Source organism: the organism of the source record quoted next, unplaced genomic scaffold (assembly GCF_019419815.1).
Source record: "Pyrus x bretschneideri cultivar Hongxiangsu unplaced genomic scaffold, Pyrus_bretschneideri_v1 Contig19, whole genome shotgun sequence".
Classification (NCBI taxonomy): Eukaryota; Viridiplantae; Streptophyta; class Magnoliopsida; order Rosales; family Rosaceae; genus Pyrus; species Pyrus x bretschneideri.
Genome location: NW_025999490.1, coordinates 3,150,417 through 3,167,091, shown reverse-complemented (window position 1 = coordinate 3,167,091; position 16,675 = coordinate 3,150,417). Strand labels below are relative to the sequence as shown.

General features: G+C 33.9%; 2 protein-coding genes across 2 annotated transcripts; both read left to right on the top strand.

The window, feature by feature from the left end:
* The first annotated feature begins 4,393 nt into the window (after positions 1-4,393).
* Positions 4,394-6,677, top strand: LOC103951248 (WRKY transcription factor 71). The gene is made up of 3 exons (XM_048582233.1): positions 4,394-4,824; positions 5,035-5,181; positions 5,660-6,677. The coding sequence occupies exons 1-3, from the start codon at positions 4,409-4,411 to the stop codon at positions 6,045-6,047; spliced, it is 951 nt and encodes a 316-aa protein (XP_048438190.1). The 5' UTR covers positions 4,394-4,408; the 3' UTR covers positions 6,048-6,677.
* A 3,776-nt stretch (positions 6,678-10,453) lies between these two features.
* Positions 10,454-16,597, top strand: LOC125476338 (protein REDUCED WALL ACETYLATION 3-like). Its single transcript, XM_048582232.1, has 17 exons — positions 10,454-10,653; positions 10,739-10,799; positions 11,442-11,533; positions 12,210-12,353; positions 12,449-12,505; positions 12,598-12,670; positions 13,082-13,240; positions 13,723-13,872; positions 13,957-14,212; positions 14,787-14,902; positions 14,986-15,072; positions 15,171-15,259; positions 15,405-15,467; positions 15,606-15,662; positions 15,807-15,903; positions 16,001-16,159; positions 16,235-16,597. The coding sequence occupies exons 2-16, from the start codon at positions 10,767-10,769 to the stop codon at positions 16,154-16,156; spliced, it is 1,629 nt and encodes a 542-aa protein (XP_048438189.1). The 5' UTR covers positions 10,454-10,653; positions 10,739-10,766; the 3' UTR covers positions 16,157-16,159; positions 16,235-16,597.
* Positions 16,598-16,675: the final 78 nt, after the last annotated feature.

The window sequence follows — 16,675 nt, the reverse complement described above, 5'->3', positions numbered from 1 at the left end:
ATAAATAAATGTCAACTTATATTTAAAAAGGTACATAATTGTATTGAAATACATAAATTGCAACATAGAATGACATATAAATTATTAAGGATTCAAAACATAAGGAACAAGCATATATGACTGTTCATCCAAGTAACCACCAAATCTCTCATACAATTTAATGGAAAATTAAAATGCGAAATGGAAGGTATTTGTTTTATGTCTAAATTAGAGTTGTGACCTAGGCGGATCTATACGGGCTACGCTAGCGCTTAAGCATGTCTAAGAGCCCTTTCTTATTGTATAAATGCCTAGAAATTAATCATGGCGATGGCCAACCGCCTAACACCTAGACGGAGCCTAAACGACGTTAAGCGGGGACTTTTAGAACAATGTCACTCTCAAGCAATAACTTTGGCCCTTGATTTTCCAAGTTTGACCTAATCTCACAAAGTTAATTGAATTGAATTGGTCTCTCTCTTATAATTTCAATTGGTTTATGATGTTTGCTAGCTACAAAAGTTTAATTTTGTTGACTACATAAAAGTTCAGATGTGTTTGTAATTTTGCATCTTTCTTCCTTCTCATCAAGTAGGCGGTGATGCAAGCTCTGTTTTGTTTTTCCTTTCCCACATTGATCCATTTATAAGAAAGATAAATCACAAATTACATAAGGGTGTTTTCTTTGTATGATAGGAAGGTAATTAATAAATAATTATTCACGTTACACACCTAATTAAAGTTTAAACATGTAATTAACATTGCACCTTGCTTCAAGTAGTTGAAAGAGTAGTCTATATTTTGAAAGAGTAGTCTATATTAATCTCTATCGTGGTGGGTGCTTCTGTGCCCATCAAAGAGCAAAGCAACTACCAACTCCCCATTAATGCATGGAGTTGCTGCCGTTTAACTAATACTATCGTATCCGCCAATAAGCTCAACTTAAGTTGGTGTTAACTATGACAGGTTTTCCCACATGTGTACGTGTTAGCCCAAATCAATCTTATTTTGTTTCTTCAATATTTTAATATTGTAAAAGAATAGAGAATTAGATGAAGATCTCAATCAAGTTAGTGTTATCTAAGAAAAGACATGGAGTACTCGGGGTTAATGAAAAACTTGCTGCAAAACAGAGTGCAGTGACATTCTAAGATTCATATAGTCGACCCATTTAGTGAGATAAGACTGTTGTTGAAGTTGTTTGAATATTTTAATCCTCTTTTATCTGTATTCAAGATTTAAAAGTAAGTAAGTTCCTTCGAAAATGAAGTAAAAGTGTTATTTTGGGTATTGCTACGATGTGCTTGACAAGTTGACAACTATTTGGTTTTGAGGAAGACTAGCTAATAGGGTTAATTTTTTATGTTTGACATCTTGGATGTTATATCTCTCAATGTAAATCTAGCTAGACCCATACATGTCAACAATAATATATTGAATTATTAATTTGAATAACCGGTTTTAGCATGCAATGCATTATATGTACAAAAATTTAAAGGCTTGTTTGTAAGTGTTTTTGCAATGATTGAAAGGCTTTTAGAGAAAATATTTTTGGGTTCTAAAAGCATTTGAAGTGCTTTCATGTGCTTCTTGCAAAAAGCATTTTAAGTGTTTTTCTAGGATTCACTTGAATTTTTACTAAGGATTGGTTTCAAAATATTTACACCAAAAGTGATTTCAGGCATTCTAAAAGTACTTTCAAACCAGACTTAAACTTGCTTTTGTATACATATGGTTGAGAAAGTTTGTCCATCACGTAAACACTGTTTATTTTCTTATAGTTGGTAGAGTTTAGCGTGAATCACATATCTCATTTTAGTCCTTCCACCCGTACATTACTTAGTATATATGCAGTTTAATTTTATTGAGAAAATGTGAGAACGCATTATGTATTCTAAATCTTATAATTATTAATTCAAAACTTCTAGGTCCTACTTCTCTTCACTACAAACTTTTACGCGTTATGTTTTGGTTGGTTTTTGGTACTATTTACCTACATTAAAGTAGACAAGATCTATCACTGTTGTATTGAAGACTATACATGGATTGTCCAGCTAACACGATAACCACATGGGCATACCAATAACGTACTTGCCTAAATGATTTTTATATATAAAGTATACTAGTATTTTGCTACACACATGGACGATAACCACATGACCATACCAATACTAGTATTTTGCTACACACATGGACGATAACCACATGACCATACCAATTACGTACTCATCTAAATGATATTTATATATACTAATCTCTTATCATACGCTGACACGTGTGGCAACATACTCTTTTATTTTTGTTTTATTTAAATTTAGAACATGTGATTCAAAATTTTCAAAAAAAAAAAAAAAAATCAACAAAACTACTTCAGTACGTGGAGAAAAGGAAAAACGTGGGATGGGGCATTTACTATTTTTCCATTTTCATTAAATTGTCCATGTCAAGAGTTTTAAGAAATGGACATTCTTAATATATTAAAAGGAAAACTAATGAAAATGGCTTGAAACCTTTGAGTTTTAATGATAAGAACAAAATAAAGGGTAAAATGAATAGTACTAGGTTTGAATTTTTAGTGTAAAAATATGATTTTTTGTTAAAGTTTCGTTAAAACTCCCATTATTAAAAGCTTCATAATATTAAAGTGCTGGCTTTATATAGATAAAAAAAATTATAGTGGATGGGAAAAAAAAAAAAAAAAAAGCTCTCAATTCTCAAACGTTACTTAAATTTTAGATAATGTCCTTTAATTTTGCTAAAATAATTATCAGGAAAATAGCAATGACGAAAGAGGTGGTGACTTACATGAAACTTAATTTATAGCTACGTAATTTTTTTGTTCAATGATATACTGTTGTGTATAGTTTTTTTATATAACAATGTATTATTAAATTTGTACTCTATGTGGCACTAAATTTATTTACGTACGTAACAAAAATATAGACCAAAAATCGAACAAAAAAAATTTCAGAAAATAATATGAAAGTATATTGTTGATCAAGTACTACGAGGAGAGCCGACGAGAGTCGCAGAAAGGCGGAGGATAGAAAAAGGAAGGCTGCCGTGGGTCACGCGTCAGCAGGAACAAGCACGTGATTTTAAGTGCTGCCGACTAGACTACGGTCAAATACCGGTAACACTTGTGCCACGTATTGCCTAATATTCCAAACACTGTCTCCCTAATAAAACTTTGAACAATTGACCACACATGGAAATCATCCGGAAGGGCTTGCATGGGACTAATTTGTCGTCACGTGACGTCGCGTGTTAATAACATAAAAATATGTGGTAGGTTTTTTACATTACACAAAATGTCACTATAACAGTAAATTTATGTCATACAAACTGTTCTCCCGAGCTTTGTAAAATTATCGTTGTACATAAATTTGCCCTACTTTTTTTATTTTTACTTAGAGATATTTATAATGAGCAATAAAATTAGATTGTTGGATTGCATTTTATTTGTGCTAATTACATTTCTAATAGTCCATGAGAATAAAACTACCCGTTTAACTGTACTGCACGTTTTCATCTTCTGTCGTTATATCGAACCGTCAAAATTTTAAATAAAATAAAATAAAATTTGTACCTGGAAGGTCACGTTATTTAAATCTAATCACATATTACTATATGTGATTTTTGTTATTTAAGTGGTATAGTTTACTTAAATATTACGCCAGTAGTATCGTCAAAGGCATGTTTTGCACAATCAATATTTGCACAATCGTCAAAGGCATGTTTTAAATCATTAAGACATTCATTTGTAATAAAAAAAATAAAAAAAAAGGATGAATACGGTTATACAAAGAAACCCTAAACCCTTAATCCAATGATCATATAATTTCAAATTTTGGTGATTTTTGATGTACATAATATTTCTAAAAAATAGACGGTTTGAATCGTTGAAATATAATATAAAAATAGACTCCAAAATGTATGTAAAAAACTATGCAAAAAATGATGCTACGTATCCATCCTCTATATTTATAGTGATCATACTATACGATACTTTAAATTAAGAACTAAGAATTAATCGTATCAATCATGTAACGAGTACTGTATTATCAATTAAAGTTGTCGAGGAATATGATGCCTTCAATATTTGTAACTTTATTCGTATGAATAAACGGGAGTAGCAAAGGACTAACAATGTTTCCGTTTGAGGAGTCACTTTTTGGTCCTCCCAATTGGAAGGTGCTTTGTCAACCTCCTCCATAAAAGTGATAGCTAGCAAAGTCCATTCAAACTTATAGGCTCACTCTTTCTCTCTCCATTATTTTATATATATATATATATATATATATATATATATATTGTATTCTCCAAACCAAACCATATCCAGAGGGAGAAATTTCAAGTCTTGAATCAAAGAGTAGCAGTCCTCCAATCTCCATAGTTTAATTCCCTTGTCTAAACCCATCTTTCTTCCATGTCTGATCATGAACCTAAAGACCTCTACTACCATGACCTATTTCAGTATGAAGCTCATGAACACCTCAATGGTGGGACGGTCAGCATCAACGACCACCAAAATTTGCAAGGGTTTGATGTGAATCCTCCATACATGAACTTCACAGAGTGTTCGAAAGGATCTGTGGACTATAACTCACTTGCCACGGCTTTTGGCTTGTCATCTTCAACATCTGAAGCACTATTTTCATCCGTTGAAGGCAATCAAAACGCTGTTGATCATCTTGGAGGCGGCGGCGGTGAAACTCCTTTGACGCCAAACTCTTCAGTGTCTTCTTCTTCAGCTGAGGCTGATGCTGATAAGGACTGTGGTAAGAATAAGAAAGATAGGCAGCCAAAAGGGTCATCAGAAGATGGAGATAGCTCTAAGAAAGTGTAAGTTTGAACTGAATACATATTAATACTGTCTTAGGTTGCAAGGAGGTTTGTACCTCAGTTGGTTAAGAGTAATTCTTCTTTCATTTGAGGTCCTGAGTTTGAATCTCCCCTATCGCTCGTATCAATTAAAAAAAATTAGTCTGGGTAATTAATGACATGCACATATACCTGATCTGATCATGTTTGATATATTTGATGACCATACAGGAGCAAACCAGCAAAAAAGAAGGGAGAGAAAAAGCAAAAAGAGCCACGATTTGCCTTCATGACCAAGAGTGAGGTTGATCATCTAGAAGATGGATACAGATGGAGAAAATATGGACAAAAAGCTGTGAAAAATAGTCCATTTCCAAGGTAATTAATGGATATATAATGTTTTAATTCCTAGCTATTTCTTTGTTTGCACTTGAAAGAACCCACCAAGAAAAACCCTTAAACAGGAAAAATAAGCAATATATTCGAAAGTTGATTAGTTTGTTTCATTCATGTGCTATAGTTTTCAAGGATTTAATTTATTTTTTAAATTTTACTCCACCAAACTGTGCCAAAAAGTCATGCAAAAGACATACTAATCACTAAAACCAAAGGTTGACTAATTTGTTATATATGATCCCAAATATTAGTCCTATATACTAATATATCTCGCAAATTGTGTATTGGGTAATGAAGCTAAATTAAATCAAGAAGAACCCTTTTAATCAATTAATCCGCCATTTCTTAATTTGTTTGGTAGTAAAACTGAAAAAAGTTTTTTGACAAAAAAGCCTAACAAATTAAGTTTGATTTGAGCACGACTCTCTAATTATATATGTACTGCGGTTCTCCATTGTAGAAGCTACTACCGATGCACGACACAAAAATGCGGGGTCAAGAAACGCGTAGAGAGGTCGTACGAGGACCCATCTACTGTGATTACGACATATGAAGGCCAGCACAACCACCAACTTCCAGCAAACCTAAGAGGAAATGCGGCTGCAGCATTGTTCCCACCTTCTATGCTAAACCTGTCGAACTTGGCTGCTGGTGGCCCGAGCTCTACCTTTCCTCAGGAACTCTTGTTTCAAATGCCCCAATACATGATCAGTAGCAATGTTAATCAGGGATCGTCACGAAACCCTAATCATCATCTGCAGCAATATCAACTGCCTCATGCAGCTGCTGATCAGTATGGACTTTTGCAGGACTTTGCTCCTTCCATGTTCCTCAAACAAGAGCCTTGAATGATCTCCCTCTCGATCGATCTCTAGGTCGTTAATTTGTAGATACGATTAATTATTATATATACTAGCTAGTCTCATGACCTTGATTGATCATCCTTGATATTTTTAATTAGTGGGCTAGCTAGGTAGCAGATACTACGTACCCTTCACTTCTAATCATTTGAATTCCACTTAGATTTATGAGCCGGAAATTACTGATAGCTTTAGCAGTAGAGCACTTATCCTACACACTTATCGTCAAAGAGAAAGTTCGGTTCTTTCTCCGATCTCTCGGTGTGTAAGATTAATTTGGACTGTCCTTGTACAAATTAGTCCATTGAAGATGGCATCATCCAGAAGTGGGAATTTTTTTCTCCTCGGTCTTCCATTTGGAGATAATTTGCTAGCTCGAACTGCTTCTATCTAGTTGAAGTTAAGTGGATTTGTAAGATGTTGAGTTTATTTACTGTGGTTCGAACGTAGTGCATGCGAATTGAGAATTGCATGCTTCATGCTTGCATGTCTTAGTACAAGTGGTGCAACAAGATTTTCTTATTTACGGTTTAAGATGTAAAATCCTTGCTGTGCAGCCTTACTTTCATGCAGCAGGGTGGGATTTTTATTGAGTTGAATATATTCTAGTTTTCTGTTTGTTTCTGTATAACTTGGTGAATAATTTCTTTATAAGCAATTCCAACAAATAATTTATTCTCGTAGTACATACGGTGTTCACGGTTCACATGATCATGCATGTCAAACATGATTAATTGAATCGGATCAGCGTTAACCATTTTGGCGCTTGTGAGTGAAACTATGTTAAGATGAATGTTTTTAATACTTGCATCTGTATGTGATGATGCACATATCCTTCTATCTGCGAATAACGTTTACTTTGATCAAATAAAATAACGATCGAAACCGTTCAATTTATTAATCTTCAGTTGAAGATCACTGATACAAAAATGATCATTCAAATTCGAGATTTTTTAATCATCCAAACATATCAAACAGATGGATGGTTCATCATGAATATATTATTTGATACCTACCTCTCGATTTTCTCATACATTTGAATGACTAAATGATTTCTGATTTTTGTAAGGATGATTGTCAAATGAAGATAAAAAAAATTGAATGAGTCCGATTATGAAATTTGTACAGTTAAGACATGTTTTTCGTAAGGGGAATGAGCTCCTTCCCCAAAGGAGGAATGTAAGTATTATCCCTTTTTGTATGTAAGTGACAGAGATTCTCATTCAAACGAAGAAAAAAACAGTACAAAAGTGAAGGCCATGAAAGCCAAAGCTACTTGTTATCAATTAACCATTGATTAGTTTAATGCATATGAATGGCTAAACGGTCTCCAAATAGAATGATTTAATTCTTATATATTTTTACCCCATATACGATCTTTACATGATAATAAAGAGAATGAACAGTTTAAATTATAATGTTTGTATAATGAAGATACGTTAATCATAAATGAGGGGACAAATAGGTTCCCATAAATGAAACACAGGCATTATCCTATTACTAATATGATAAATATGATCATATATATATAATGTCAGGATGGGTCAGGAACTGCGAGAGAGATTTTTTATTTATTTTTTGAAATTTTGTGGTCAGTCTTCGAATGGTCATTGAGTTGATTTGCTACAAAGAGTGAAAGAAAATAGATCTATTCGTGCCATAAGGAATGGGCCTATAAGGTTTTAAACCGTTGTGAAATTCACTTGTGTTTCAGCCTTAGGGTGGTGGTGGTGTTAATTTTCCTCCATCAAGTAATTGTTAGCACTATTTTCCAAACTGAACCATCACGATGAACAAACTTCTTCAACTTGTACTTGAAATTAATATATTTCACACGTTCAATTAGCATATACACATGTAAACCTTTCGTATATGATGGTCTGAGACCAGTGCATCCACTGATTGATACGATATTGGAAATGGAGAATCGGACTCAATATCTCAAGAACATAAATGAATGTTTTTAACTAACTAGGTCACAAACCTCATGCTCAGTTGGTTTAGGCAATCCTACTTTTAAGTCAAACAAATGTGTGTGTGTGTGTAGCTGCAAACTGCATTGGCTATGATTGAATTCAATCTAGTTTGAGCATGATCGGAAACGTAGATGATTAGTCTTTTCCCGATCCAGCCAGCAAAAGAGGACATTAATCCCAGAGAAAACCTTGCAGGAAGTTAAAATACAAAGATTTAAAGCTGGGCGAGCATACCTTTGATTTTACATGCATACCATATAATCATATAAAATGTTTGAATCAATATATAACAAGCACTTTTGTTGGAAAAAAAAATAAAAATACATGCACTGATGCACCTCATGCAAAATATTGTTTATTTCTTAATTTTTTGATTTAATAAATAAATATAACTTTATAAGATATAGTTTATTTAATATTGTGGCGATGTGAAAGTAAAGGAGTTTCACATCGATAAAAAAAAGAACTTTGCAAGGGCTTATAAAAGGTCGGGCTGCTCCATATATTGCCAATTGATTTTAATAATGGAACTTCAACTTTTTTCATGGTATCATAGTAGGTTGACCTACGTGTGAAGCCTAACGGCTACACATGCTCCACGTCACCCAATTCGTGTTGTCCACGTGTTTAGCTTGAAAATTCGTCACACGTGAGGGAGTGTGTGAGGATGTGAAGGTAAAAGAATCCTACATTAGTGAAAGGAGAAACCTAGCCAACTTTCTTCCAATATAGACTATATAATTTATATCATTTTGCATGGATCACCTAACAGCATCTCCAAAGAAGAAGTCAAAATATTCACATCAACAATAACAGTAAAAAAAGGCAGCATTAGTGTTTTCCAACTGTAATGCCAAATCTTATGTTGCATGATGTGAATTGCTATCAAATTCAAAATTTATTTTTAGTGATTAGTAAATGTTTTTTTTTATCACCTTTTTAATTATTATTGTTCTAAAAATACTTTTGCAATTATGAAGAGTAAACAATGTAATGATCTTCGGTTTAAATTTGAGAATAATTTTTTTCAAAAAAAATCAAAGTGGCACATAAGCTTATAAATTTAAATATTATGTTTAAAATTTGACATCTCATTTGGAGATGCTCTAACAAATAAAAAAAATGTTTGGTATATAAAGGTGCATGATCCAGAGGGACCTCTGCCGGGAGCAATCATCACCATGTAATTAGCACTTAATTAGTAATTATTTAATGTTTGATAGCACAAAACCTAAACGGAGATCAGTATATGCCACCTTAAACTTAATTATTTAATGTTTGATTAGCACAGATCTAGTTGCTGGATTTAGACGGCCAATTTTACATATCTGACAAAAAATACTAATGTATAGATTGGCATCGTTGTGCTCATAAAATAAAGAAAGTTTATTCTTGACGTTTACTACAAAGAAAGTAATGATATGTTTACATATAAAATGGAATTGAACCGCATCCGGATTTACTTTGTAGGAATTCTCACGTTTTAATCATTCATTGTGTATTATGCTGTCAGAAGAGCAGTTAACTTTTTTTTATTAAAAATCAAACACAAATAGTATCTGACGAAAACTGACCACAAGATGTACGATGAACAGTTAAGATATGAGGATCCTTAAGATCCCCACAAAGTGGATCCCTAAAATCCCCACAAAGTGGATCCGAAAATGATCCTCTTCCATCTAAAATAGGTATGAGAGGAAACGAAATTATTTCGATTTCTAACTTCTTCACGTTTACTAACACATAAAAAATCAAAATTTATATGAATCACATTCTAAAATTTATAATTAAATACACGTAAAACCAAAAATTAGATCAATCAGAAGAGCATTTGATCTCATGCTCATTCATTGAGAGTTTTAACGAAAAACCCACGGTACTGTTCACTTTAACGAAAAATCACATTTTTACACTAAAAAGTCAATATTGGTACTATTCACTTTACCCTTTATTTTGTCCTTATCATTAAAACTCAAAGTTTTCAAGTCATTTTCATTAGTTTTCCTCATTCTTTATTCTCTCAAGTTCATTTTTTGTTTTTCTTGCCGTATTCCTAGTAAGAGAAATGCTAATTCTTTATTTGTGATAATGAGACTTTTTCAAAAGTGAGATTCTTCACGTACTTCATTTCACTATTTAACATCAATTTTCATGCTAATATTATAAAATAAATATAAGATGACAGAAAGTACATAAAGAGTCAAGTTACTTAACATTTATCTGTTCAAATTTCTGTTAGGAAATCTAGTCAATGATGAGGTCAAAGATTAGTAGTTATTGAACATGAAATAATTGTCTTAATTAGGTTAATCCTAAACATTAAACAAATCGCAATTATCACCTAATAATTAAATTACCAACTTAATTACGTTTTAATTATGTTAAGAAAACAAAAGGCCAACTAAACCACAACAACCCACCACCACCACCACCAACCGCTTGGGGAAAAACATACTTCACTGGAGAGGGACGTTCCTTCCGACATTTTCCCTATTCTTCAAGCAACAGCCTAAAACGACAGCGTCTTCTTCTTCTTCATCCTCGATCTTCAGCTAGGGTTTTCATATTTATCCCTAATGTTCGATAGAGTAGTCAGTCTCTGAACTTCCTTCGACTAGGTACTTTTCTCTGCGTCGATCTACGCTTCGTATTTCCCATTCCTGCTACTGTTTTTTTTGTTGAATTTCGATTTGGGTTTTTCAGTTCGGAGCCTGATTTGGGGATTTTGAAAATGGTGGACGCGGGGCCAGTTACGCCTGGACAGGTAGCAAAGACTGTTAATTTGTTTTATGTGATTTGATCTTCTGCTGATTTGATTGAATTCCTAGACTTTTTCATTTTCTTAGTTTGATTTGTAGTTGTTCAATTCTGATGAAGATCTGTGAATGTGTAGGAAGTACTGGTTTTTAATTTTTGTTGAACAATAAGAAATTGCTTTGTTTTTTAAGTTCTTGATCCGAAGAAAGTTGCGTGATTTTGTAATGGAATTGCCTTTTGTAGTGGCTGGTTGGGTTATAGTAGCTCATAGAAAGGAAGCCCTATTTGGAGTAGTAAATCTTGTATCTTGGTAACAAAGAAAATGCAACATTGTACAACGATGGCTCTGTTCAACTAATCCTTAATATTTTATTTTCTACCCAAGTAGATCAAGGATCTTGTTTTTATTCTAGTAATATCATAACCAAGAGACTTGCATTTCTGTTGGTGCATGGGAAACGCAATGCCTCAATGTGTTTGGACTTTTGTGCAATTCTAAATGCTTGACATGCAATCAAACTAGCTACACTTTTGAGCCTGTGTTAAATAGATCTGTCTCAAACGTTATGAAAGATCTTGTTTTGGTATCAATAATGTAAGAACTAAATGAATGAGCAAATTTATTGAAGCTTTCTATATCATTCCCCAGGTGTCGTTTTTGCTTGGAATCATCCCCGTTTTTGTCACATGGATATATTCAGAGTACTTGGAGTATAAAAAATCTTCATCTCATCCTAAAGTGTGAGTTCCTTACCTTCAAAGTGGCAATATGAATTGGTCTTTTGTTTTAATGGCATCAACTTACATGCTTCCACTTACCTTTTATTGAAATATGAAATATGTAGTTAAATATTTCATTTATATTCTATTCTGTTAGCTGATACAGTAATGCTGGCTTCCCTAGTTCACATAGTTTGACTGTGAGATAAGTGTGACAGGGAGTGCTTTTATTTTTCACCTCCTCACTTTTCAATCGAAAGGAGCCCACCCAGGCCTCATGCAGAGTTTTGTGGCCATATATTATGGTACTTGATAAATCAAGCCTAGTACAAACAAAGTCCAAGTGAAACCCTTGTCTATTTGGTTTTTTCGTTAAAATAAAGGAAGAAAACAGAAAAGCACTGACTTTTAAGGGATTCTGACAATGATGAATAAACAAGCACACTTTGAATGTTTAACAGAACTTAGTTATAAATATGGTCAACTAGTGATTACTTCTATTCAACGATCATTACCCAACTAGTCTACATAAATCAAATGTGGATATTAAAAGTATTTTGAGTACGTTGGATAAGTGGTAATGGTGCTCTAGATATGTCTTTGATTAGAAATGAGATACAAGGATTTTCAAAGATATGATATTTCGAGCCAATATTCTCTAATGCGGAACAACTAAGTTTTTTCTATCCTATTGTAGTCATTCAGATACAGATACTAATCTGGTTGAGTTGGGGAAGGAGACAATCAAGGAAGATGAACGAGCTGTTTTGCTGGAAGGAGGTCTTTCAAGATCAGCATCTACAAAGTTTGATAGTTCATCCATCAAAATAAACTTGATCAGGTTACCATCCATAATATACAGTATCTTCATCGAATTTTTGTGTTGATTTTACTTTTCAAGTTCTTTCTCACATTCCATTTCTCATTAACTTCTAGGTTTCTGACAATGGATGACTCTTTTTTACTTGAAAACCGAGCAACTCTTAGAGTGATGTAAGTAATTACTAATTAGTACAATATGTATCTTCTCAGGGTCAGATTTCTTATTTATATTATACTTATATTGCACTCAATGCCAATTGTAGGTCTGAGCTTGGTGCAATTCTATTCTATTTCTACATATGTGACCGCACAAATATACTGGGAGATTCTACGAAGGTACATTTGTCTGCTTCCTGAATGTATTCTTAAATTACCACTAGCTACTTATATGGAAAACTTGCACAGACGCTATTATCATGATAATAAATGTGTATCATCACATCAAAGGTTCTAATCTATTAGCTTTTTCCACGTCGTTCGTTCGTTCTCACTGATATTTCTGCCTAAGTGCCCTGAGTTCACCTATCTGGCTCATCATTTCACATCCTGATATAAAAGGATACTATATTTTATATGGCTTCTATTAAAGAAAAAGTTAAGATGTTGGTGTTACTATTTTCCAACGTTGATAAACACAAAAATTCTTTCTTTTATATTCCGATCATCACATGCTGATATGTACTATAAGAACAATAAACTGGTTTTTTGTTGTAAAATTGATTAATTATGTGGTTCTTCTTTGAACAGAAATACAATCGGGATCTTTTCATCTTCCTGTACCTTATCCTGGTCATAGTTTCAGCAATGACGTCTTTGAAGAAACATACTGACAGATCAGCATTTTCTGGAAAATCCATACTTTACCTAAATCGGCATCAGACTGAGGAATGGAAGGGGTGGATGCAGGCAAGTACTCTTTACCAAGATCATCACTTTTAGGGTACAGATATTTCCTTTGGGAAAGAAGAACTGTGTACTCTTGGAATTTCTTCTCTCTTTTGTTTTAGGAGGGGAACTGTGAACTTATACTCGTGGTGACCTGCCACTGTTATTTTTACTGTTTGGGTGTTTGTACATAATAAACATGAACCATCCATGCTCGTCTAACTGGAACAAGCATGTGTCATGTCATCCTTTGATATTTTCGTTATCGGTTGAACTTAAATTTGGATACTATATGCTAGATAAATCTGTAGATTTGATTGGCTTTTTATTCATTTAGAGTTTATCAGATTTGATGCGAAAACCTACAATGGTACTCTTTAGTTTTTTTCCAGTTGAACATCAAACTTTGTTATACATAGAGCTTGGTGCGCTCAATACACTGTTTATAATATTTAGTTATGAATGTACTATGAGTATAATTCATCTTTTTTGCTTCTTGGCAGGTCCTGTTTCTAATGTACCATTACTTTGCTGCAAGTGAGATTTACAATGCAATACGTGTCTTTATTGCTGCTTATGTTTGGATGACTGGATTTGGAAACTTTTCCTATTACTACATTCGAAAGGATTTTAGCCTCGCCCGCTTTGCTCAGGTAAAATGTAGTTCTGGGCAGTATATTCTCACAAATGTCCTTGTGGAGTACTGAAATACTTGTATTCTTTATTGTACAATGCAGATGATGTGGCGGCTGAATTTTTTTGTGGCGTTTTGCTGTATTGTTCTTAACAATGACTATATGCTCTATTACATCTGTCCGATGCACACTCTGTATACTCTTATGGTGTATGGAGCCCTTGGCATCTTTAGCAAGTACAATGAGATCAGATCAGTGATGGCTTTGAAGATTCTCGGGTGCTTTCTTGCGGTTATCTTGATTTGGGAAATACCCGGAGTATTTGAAATAGTCTTTCTTCCTTTATCATTCTTATTGGGTGAGTAACCCCATTCAGCTTTCTGGTTTTTTATTTATATTATGTTTTTCACTGTTGGAAATTCAACACCACCCCCCCCCCCCCCAAAAAAAATACAGTTGGAAAACTCAAGAACTTTCATCTTTTCGGCATGGTTGTTCTTCTGATTCTGACTTTCTGATAAAATTTAATCAAACTCATCCTAGAGTCTTTATTTTTTGCTATTCAATTTTCATTTTTGGACAGGCTCATTACTTAGAACCTTTGGCCAATATTGTATGAAAAATAGTTTATAACCAATAAAAGATAGTCATCCTCTTGTGAATTATATATATATATATATATATATATATGCATGAATATTGAATAACTTTAAATAGTTGACCTGTTCAAATACTTTCAAGTTAAGGGGCTTGAGGTTTTGGCAAAAAAAAGAAGGCCCGCTTGTACATATAGGTCTTAAACTAATTTGAGATTCTTTATATAAAGAAGACGAAGAAAAGGTTGATATGTGATTCTTGATTTGTTTCCGTGCATGAATTTCTTACTGTTCATGCATTGTTCAAACTTATCGCCTTTGTTTCCTACCGTGCAGGTTATACTGATCCTGCTAAACCAGATCTCCATCGTCTGCATGAATGGCATTTTAGATCTGGACTTGATCGCTACATTTGGATCATTGGAATGATATATGCCTATTATCATCCTAATGTAATCTCTTGAATATCTACATCTGGTTGCTTTTGCTCTCTTGATACTCCAACTACTGAAATTTTAAACGTAATATCTCTTAGGTGGAGAAATGGATGGAGAAATTGGAAGAATCTGATACCAGAAGGAGAGTCTCAATCAAAGCTGGAATATTTTCCAGTTCTATATTTGTAAGTTTCATCCTTTATGGCAGTTATCTGCTTACAAAAAATTGCAAATGTTTTGATCTTGTAATCTGATCTCATGCTCATTATTTCTTTGTTGTTAGGTTGGGTATCTGTGGTATGAATATATTTACAAGCTGGACAAGGTTTCATACAACAAGTTGCACCCCTACACATCCTGGATTCCTATAACGTGAGTGTTATAAAACTTTTTTTTTTCTTTTTCAATTTAAGCAGAATGATCTTCTAGGAGTTTTATCAGATGGCACAATTTTCGGTCATTTACTCTTCAGTTCATATTAGCGACTTACCATCACCTCTGCTTATTGTGATTTCAGTGTATATATATGCTTGCGGAACTTTACTCAGCAGTTGCGGGGTGTCTCTTTGACTCTCTTTGCGTATGTATTCTTATCTGAGAGTCAAACACAGCAGTCCCTCTTGTAGGGTTAATAATTGTTCAGTCCTAAGTGGTTTTTCATGTTTATGAAAGGTTTTGCTGACTCATTTTGTGTACAATTTCACTTTTGTAATGCTAGGTGGCTTGGGAAGATTACTTTGGAGACCTATATTTCACAGTTCCACATCTGGTTGAGGTACGTGACACTTCTATTTTTTTATTTTTCTTTAACTATGACCACTTAGTCCATACGTTTTTTGACCAATGGAATGCTTCTTAGTCTTTACAAATGCCTTATTTTCATAAAAAATTACACGAAACTTTTCCTTTTCTCGTACAGAACAAACACACCTAATGGACAGCCTAAGTGGCTTCTCTCTGTCATTCCAGAATACCCGTTGCTCAACTTCATGCTGACAACCGCCATCTATGTTTTGGTAAAAGAATCTTCATTTAGCCCTTAAAACTTTGCAAGCCAACGGTACTTACAAATTCTCATCTTCCATCTGCTGTTCTGTTGACTTGGTTCTGCAGGTATCTCATCGGATTTTTGAGTTAACCAATACACTTAAGACAGTGTTTGTACCCACCAAAGACAACCAAAGGCTGCTTCATAATTTTCTTGCCGGGGCAGCCATATTTACTTGTTTGTATTTTGTCTCGTTCATTCTTGTTCAGATTCCTCATTGACCCGTAAGAACCTTTCTGCTATGCGCTCACTCTTTATTTGTTCATAATTCCATATATTAACGAGTTTTACTGCTACAGGTTTAACCGTTCAAGACCCAAAAGTGGTTATACAGATGTTTCCTGTTGGATGTGCATGTATAGAAAGAACTTCAATAAGGGAATTGGAAGATGTCGGTTGCGAATATAGCCTGCAAAGCTTGCGTTTCAACATTTTTTTTTGTTTCGAGAATGGCAAACTCTCCGTTGCCGTGTGAAAACTTGGATATGGATGTTAGATTTGGCTTTGGAAAGTTTGGCCGGAGGGCAGGAAGCGGGAAGCAACAATGTAGATCTCTGTACCTTCTTTTTCTTTGTCCCACAGTTTTGTTAAATCACTGAAGAAAATGTAGATCTCTGCGACATAGATTTGTTGTTTGTTATAAGTCAAAGTTCAATTTTTCATGAGCAGTGCAATATCTGTTTGACGTAACTGTGAAGAAATGATTATTAAGATATTATTTTTTCAATCATCGGGGGAGG

What these genes read in the sequence shown, in the direction of transcription:
- LOC103951248 (XM_048582233.1), top strand. Translation starts at nt 4,409, where the DNA reads ATGTCTGATCATGAACCTAAAGACCTCTACTACCATGACCTATTTCAG. An exon ending in GGAGATAGCTCTAAGAAAGT is followed by an intron (nt 4,825 to 5,034) that starts GTAAGTTTGAAC and finishes ATGACCATACAG; the next exon opens with GAGCAAACCAGCAAAAAAGA. An exon ending in AAAAATAGTCCATTTCCAAG is followed by an intron (nt 5,182 to 5,659) that starts GTAATTAATGGA and finishes TCTCCATTGTAG; the next exon opens with AAGCTACTACCGATGCACGA.
- LOC125476338 (XM_048582232.1), top strand. Translation starts at nt 10,767, where the DNA reads ATGGTGGACGCGGGGCCAGTTACGCCTGGACAG. An exon ending in TCTTCATCTCATCCTAAAGT is followed by an intron (nt 11,534 to 12,209) that starts GTGAGTTCCTTA and finishes ATCCTATTGTAG; the next exon opens with TCATTCAGATACAGATACTA. An exon ending in CGAGCAACTCTTAGAGTGAT is followed by an intron (nt 12,506 to 12,597) that starts GTAAGTAATTAC and finishes TGCCAATTGTAG; the next exon opens with GTCTGAGCTTGGTGCAATTC.